We start from the raw sequence: 7,692 nt of genomic DNA, 5'->3' as shown, positions 1-7,692 counted from the left end.
TCTTGTTTGAAGACAAAACGACCAAGCATGTTTTCTTTGAATGCCTCTGGACTCTAACGGTACTTGGGGTATGTCATATCGATCTCAAGCACCCTCATCCACTAAATGTTTCCTACGTTATCAACAACATAGGCCTACCGTGGGACAGGGAGATGGTGTTTCTTGCAATCTTGGCTATAGATCGGATGGTGGTATGAATGTTGCACATGAGAGTGGAACAAGGATCTTGATCATGTCTTTGCTGATCAGGATCTGGTCGTGTTTATCAAGCACCAACTGAAGGTCAAAATCAGATGTGATAGAAAAAGATTACATTTTCTGGAATTTGAATGACGATGGATAAGAGTGGCAAGCTTGTGTGTGAAAAGAAAAGTCAAGTATGTGTTCCCTGCCTAAGCATGACACATGTGGTTCCAGGTTCTGTCAGACCCCAGCTTGTTGGGTAAGTTTTTAAGCTTCCAGACTTTAGGCCTTTATCTCCAATTTGCACTCATCTTGGAAGGGCCCCCCCTAACTTCCCCCCTCTTTTTTGTCTCACAATTATATTCAACTCCCACTTAGAGATTGACCTGCTTGTTTTTGGCAAACCGAAAAACAGTAGGCAGTCTATCATTTAGAAAGGGTTGGGAGGGCTTTACTAACCAGTTTGTGTTGTTTTTTTTTGTTTATTCACCATTCTCTCACTAATGAAATATAACTACTGTAAATAATTCAATGAAACTTTTTCAAATTTAGGTTTATCTTAAGTTGAACAAACCCTGGAGTGAAGGTGGTATTGTGGTGACTGAGATTTTTCTAGTTAAGAGTAGGATAGATATTTTTAATTATTTGAGTCCAAGGATGACCAATGACACCCATTATCCCACACTTTTGAATGACCTAATTTGTTCATTATGTATTTTTCTATTTTATTCAAATAAATATTTCAAAGTGTTCTCAGCATTTCAGTGACATCAAATATTTTACTATTGTTTCATTTAATTAAATGAGGTTCCTGTTCCATATCTTACCACTAATTATGGATTGTCTATAATCTATTTTAAGATGTATTTTCTTTTCTTTACTATTTCAGGTCAAGTAGCTATTCGTATTCAAGTTGAAGCAGTCAAAGCACTGGTACCCAAAATGGAGTTGCTTGATCGTGTCAGTGTAGAGGATCTCAGCAGTAGTACAGGAACACATAGTGTTGAAATTAGTTTTTCCCCTAGTAGGAGGCGTCACCATTGTTCTTATGAAAACATGACTCTGTTGGAGTCACCTGAAGAGGGACCACATATCCACCCACATCTAATCAAAGAATATGCTTATTCGCATGATGATGAGGATGATGATGTGATCAGACCCAGAAAATCTTGTTGGTGTATTTGTTTTCCTAGTTTGTTTCGACGTAAAAAAGATTCCAAGTTCAGAAAACACAATTCTGTCCGCCGTGATCGCACCTCACAAGTCACTCCTCCGGACATTTCAAAATATACAAATGTAGTGACCAGTTCCCCGTCCGCACACAAACGACGCCATGCAGAACGCATTTCAGTGAATGGCAAATATTACCAGAACAGACGTTATGGAAGACATTATAAGAATGAATCTTCTACTGTTCCTGATATTGTTCAGTATAAAAACTCGATTAACGAGTCTCACTTTTCTTCCTCAGATTCGGTCAGGAGTCGGCACTCTGGTAGTTCAGCCCTAATTCAAGGTTACCATAGAGATTCAAACAGTGTGGCCTCAAGCAGAAGCAGCATGCTTCCACCTGCCTCTCCTGCAAAACAGATCATGTATTCGTCTCTAGAACAATCCCAGTCAGTACCTCAAAAAATTGAATTAGCTGAAGAGTGGCGCGGTGATGGTGAAGTACTTGATGAAAAAGCTAATAAATTTTATGTCTTATTTGACAGTGCTGGCAACCCTCATTACACAAACTTAATAAAATATTTTGAACAAGACCGAGGAACTCTGGTGATGAGTGCCCATCGCAGAGATACACTTGTTGTGATGAACATTTGCATGACGAAAGAACAACTAAAGAGACTACAGACAGATTATAGTTCAGGCAAACTCACTCGAGATATTGAAGAACGATTGGTTAACATGCAAGTTCTTAATGCAGTTGATGCCAAGGAAATGCGTCTTTCTACCATTATTGATGACAGCGAATTTAGCCAAGCTGAAGAAGAACTTGGTTAAATAATATTATCACCATTTGAACTACAATTTTTGTCCCAATATTTTTACCAATATCTATATTATTATATCATATTGAAGATAAGCTTTAGTACAGTAGTAAAGATCACTGAAAATCTGATTAATTTTTTTATGTATTACGCACATAATCAAGTTTGTGATAACACAATTCAATTCTATATAAGATTTATTTTAAATTCAGTTTTTTAGAAACATTTTCTCATACACATTTCAGATAAATATAACTTGCATAAGCATTTTCTTTTGCTCCCTAATGTGTCTCTGTGGAAATAATAGCTTTATCACAAAATATCTTGACTATTTGGCTATGGTTTTCAATGAAAAGCCCACAGAAATGTTATGATGCTAATGTCTGTTAAATTTAAAACGAATACTCACTTTAGTTTTTGAGAAATTAAAATTTATGTAAATTTTACATGTTCCAACTGAACGACTAATAGTTTTTTGATAGAAAAAAAACCCAAATACTTGCTGTTTTATATTACGTAAGGAGTGAAATTTGATAATAGAAATGGGAAAAATATTAAGCAAGAAATATTGCCAACATGATCCCATGACGTTTAATAACTTCAATAATCCTAGAATCAGTTTCTTTATTGCCGAAGGTGGAACTGTCCTTGCTGCAGCAGCAACAGCACAAGCTTTTGGAGTGTATTACCTTCCATTTATGTAAATGTTCCTTTTGAGAAGGGCCCAAAAGTTTTCAATTGGGTTTAAATCTGGAGAGCGCAGTGGCCATACCATCGGTTTCTCTCCATCTAACCCCAAAAAGGCCAAAATGCTGTGGTAATATGAGCATGATGAGACGGTGCATTGTCATGCATGAAAATCAAGTTTTACAGTAAGGAAAGAAGTATTTTGCTCAGCCACGGAGCCAAGGCACAATATGATGCACATGTAATTTTCATGCCATCAGGTACTCTGACAGGACCTACTAGTTTATCCCCTATGATATCAGCCTCCTCCCTGTTGTTAACATCTTAAACATTGATGACGTTCAGTTCCAGAAAGTACCCAGCTCTTACTCCAACTGTCAGGTCCATTAAAAGTTGTCTGTGTCTCATCGGTGAAAAGAACATTATTCATGTTGATTTTTATGTATTTCTTTGGCCATTCCATCCTCAAAATTTTATGTCTTTGAGTCAGAGGATGCAATTTCAGAGGGCACTTGACAGAAGCAATGGAGCGATTGGTGTCATTTCTTGTGGTTTCAGGTATTTCAGGAAGCTCAGCGGCGGGAACAATTAATTTACTTGTTTTTTACTTAATCGAGCACATTTCTCATATCTCCAGCAATAAGAGTTCTTGAATGCATCTGATTTTTTTTTTTTTTTTTTTTTTGGTGAAGGGTCCTTCAGGAATCTTCTCATTTGTGTCAATATGATGTCTTATTTTCTTGGCAATAACATCAGGAGAGGTGCCTTTAGCAGATGATAATTTCTTTCCTCTTGCTAGTTAGAGCTTTTCCACATCCCATTGTAGCAGAATATACAAGAAGTTATTATTGTCGTTTACCTGAAAAATAGAAAAACTTTTAAAAATAAAGAGACAGCAAAATGTAAACAAACCCAACACTGTTGGTATAATATATCACAATTTACCAAGTTTTATGAAAATCTGTTCACGCAAAAATGAGATATGGTAAATTTTATAATAAAGCTATTATTTCTGTTCTGGGTGTATGTTCATATTATTTTAGATATTATGTAAACTTGCAGCATAGTGCATAAAAGTACTAAAAATCAGTTCTAAGTGAGTTTTCTGAACATTGTAGGTTCAATCCTCAGTATTTTACTGGGTACAAGGCACTTCCTTTTACCTATAATGGTCAAACATAAATCTCCCTGTGTTTTGTCAAGTCATTCACTCAGTTAATCACATCTCTCTTCCATTCCCTATTATAAACCAAATTAGTTTCCCCCACATAAACTTGTATCTAACTGCAGGCCACAGTAAAAATCCAGTAAGATGAGAAACTATGCTTTATTGTTTGAAAAAAATTGTCTCTCTAAATTTATGGACAATTATTTTTTTTATTTGAGTGAGATAAGTCCCAGTTAATCATGGATAATAATAAATATATAATAAACCTTTACTATTTAGAATTTCTCTCATTCTGTTTGACAAATTAAATCAAATCTAAATTAAAAAGAAAAACTTTTCATTATTCTTCTTTTTCATTATTAGAATTTTTATTTTATTTTTACCAAAATGATGATTAAGTTTCCAAAATTGTCCTCATCATATGATAAGTATGCGTTGTATATCATTGAATATTGTAGTTTTCATGGTGATTTTTGCTGTTCATTATACAGTAGAAAATTTAAATAATGAACTCTAAAGTGCAAAATTTGAAAAACAAAGGAAACAAATTGAAACTAATAATCTATAAATTTTATTTTAAATGAAGATGAGCCCGTGTCCATTTATACCAGTATCTGTAAGTTTAGCATTCCTTTTCATGCATACTTATTTAGCTCCTCTCCAGGAGGTCAGACACAAGGTGTGGGTTTGATGAAAGTGTATCTGTGGAATGAACAAGATTCAAATCTGGCACATCTAATCACCATCAACAGTTATTTTTTTTTTTCCCCCCCCCCCGCTCTATTCAAGTTGTTGAGTGAAATTCATTTTTTAAAATATGATTGTTGCAATTATTAATGGTTTTGGGAGCATCATGCATTTATGCACCAAGAAGTATCCACACAATTTCCTTTAACATTTCAAATTTGAAAACAGGGTGTATTTTTTTTTTTTACTTGAAAGAATTAATCACATCTAGAATTGATAGATTTTACATCGGCAAAAACCATTGCATGCAGAGTTTCTACCATTAAAAAAGATTTCTTTAAAAAAAAAAAGTGCTAATAAAATATTTTTTTCTTAAAAACAGATTATTTCAGATGGAAATTAGCTTTTAATGATTTTTACAATCTTTTTGTTTGTGACATATTGTTTTAACTATTCAAAGTGACTTGTTTAATAGAAATTAATAAACATGCTCAATACTGTTTTAGAACAGATTACACGTCTACACATGTATTAATGTCTTAATTATGAACAAAAAAATATCAACATACATAAACATACCCCTCACCCACAACAAATTTATGTAATTGATAATATATCTATTTTTAGAATTATTAATCCAAAATGTATGATGCAGATGTTTTATGGATCATATCTGATGACAGATCTACAATTTAGCTTAAATTTAATATTGAATGAAATATCAAATATTTTAAAGTACATTATTCAAAATATAGTCATGTTTTATAAACATGCTTTGCATGAAATTGCAACATAAACAAAGAACACATTACTGATGCAGTTAATTGTGACCATAAAATGTATTTCTCTGCATAGCAATGATTTGTATTTTAAAACATGCAATGTTGGAAAATTTTTATTATTCAAAGCAAGTTATTTACAATTTGAAATGCTTAAAATGGAACTTCCTAAAAACAATTGAATTTTACTAATATGTGCCTATATTTTTTATTATACTTTGTACCTTAACTGTGGGAGAAAAATTAAGTTTTTGTTTGTTTTGGTTTTTATTGTAAACTTCCTTGTGTGTGATCAAAACATTAACATTTAACAGTAGAAATTTTATTTATACATTTTATTTTTATTTCATCAAGGAAAATGAAAATGGTTTATACTAAAAAATGAAAGATTTCATGAAATTGTTATAAACTTTTTTTTAATATTGTAATGTGTGCTAGTGGCTAAAACAAATATCAATGAAATAAAACTATTGGAATTCTGAAAAGTAACCATAAGTTTTTAATGATTACTTAAAAAAATCTTTTTTGAAAATAATTTATCCCTTCCATAACTTATTTAACTTGTCTTCCTTGTCTTTGTAAAATCTCATCTCTATGGGATATGTTTACATTTTTCCACATTTGCTGTGCTTAAAATTAATCCTTTTACTTTTTTAATGCGAATAGGAAAAGAATAGATGAACACTTTTCTCTTTTATCAAAAAATAATTGAATCTTTGTTTGTTTCTTCATTTGCTTCTGCCTCAATATTTTGATGAAAGGAAGCAAGTATTTCTGCTGTGAATGTGAAACATTTGCTGCTGTTACATTTTTATTTAAAGAAAGAAAAATATTTCATGAGTCATTTTTTTCAATAACCTGGAAATATTGTTACCTTGAATTAAAATTAACAATAAAATCAAATCAATAAAATACTTTTATACTCCATAACCAGAAAAATAAATAAGGAGTTGACAACTATTCATTTTTTGTATTACAAAATTTTTTTCATTTTTCAATAATATAAAAAGGGGAAAGGAATCTGTGATATATTTAAAATAAAAAAAAAACTTTTTCATTTTTAATTGTACTTTTTGAAAATATAATTTATATTAATGTGTGTTTGTAACATATTGGAAGAAAGTTTCTATAGATTGTGTGTGTGTATTTTGCTTATTATGTTTGTTTGTAGACTGACACTTTCATCCATTTCTACAGTTTGCAAGCACACACACAGACACAGCCTACCTTAATGTAAATGATTGAGTTTTGAAAATAAAGAAACTTTTCTGAAGCCTTTTTTGTGTTCTTTTATGTATGGAATTTATTTTACTATTTGAAAATGTGATTAATAATCAACTTGCAGTTATATGATCATGTCGGTGTAAAGGATCTCAACAGTACAGAAATGCATAGTGGTGAAATCATTTTTTCCTTCAGTAGGAGGCGTAACCATATTGGTTACTAAATAATGATCTGTTATATACACATAGTGTGTATACATAATTAATATTTCACATAGCAGTGTGTATAAAACAAATGTATATACAAACATGTTTAAGTAATCATGTAAATGTTAGCGGCAGTTTGTGTAATGTACATTGCAGGTGTGTGTGTGTATTTGTTACATGTTAAATTACGGTTCACCAAATGGGCTAATAAATGTAATACATAAGTTTTCAACACATACATATAACATTCTCTCTGTGTAGCACAGACAAAGGGAAATATACATTCTTCCACTGTTCCTTTTCTTCAGTGGTTGATACTTCTGAGTTTGTAAATGTTTCTCTCCGTTTCTACATGTTCTTATACCATTCTCATAAAAATGACAACCATTCTAGAGTCCAGTCATCGGTAAAACTGACTAACTGAACTCTGTCTGACTGACTGATTAACTCATGTTTACCTGAATATATCAAAACCTATTTCTTTATTCTATCTTACATAAGCTTTGTCAAATGTCATCCTTGTTATTGTTAACCAGCTTTAAAAATATTTCTACAATTTTGTTAAATCTATATTCCACAGTTTTTTGCTATTGCATGCTAAATTCGATCAATGTTTTTGTTCATTGTTTCAAATATTTTTCTTCTAACATTCTTAGCTTATGAAATATTTTATATTTCAATAACATTGTACATTAGTTCAAGCTGAAATTTCATGGAAACATTGGAAATCCAGCCATGTTATATGTTAGATTCACTTAAAGAGGGAC

At 31.8% G+C, this 7,692-nt stretch overlaps 1 protein-coding gene across 1 annotated transcript in view; it reads left to right on the top strand.

The window, feature by feature from the left end:
• Positions 1-6,768, top strand: part of LOC145268956 (uncharacterized) — a 223,755-nt gene extending 216,987 nt beyond the window's left edge. Inside the window, exon 4 of the mRNA XM_080124591.1 lies at positions 1,073-6,768. Coding sequence (XP_079980717.1) covers positions 1,073-2,187 — 1,115 coding nt within the window. The 3' untranslated portion in view covers positions 2,188-6,768. The remainder of the gene's footprint in view (positions 1-1,072) is intronic.
• The last annotated feature ends 924 nt before the right edge of the window (positions 6,769-7,692 follow it).

This window comes from Euprymna scolopes, chromosome 4 (assembly GCF_053919585.1).
Source record: "Euprymna scolopes isolate OS-2025 chromosome 4, ASM5391958v1, whole genome shotgun sequence".
NCBI classification, from domain to species: Eukaryota; Metazoa; Mollusca; class Cephalopoda; order Sepiida; family Sepiolidae; genus Euprymna; species Euprymna scolopes.
The sequence above is the reverse complement of the archived record's forward strand: the minus strand, read 5'-3'. Positions and strand labels throughout refer to the sequence as shown.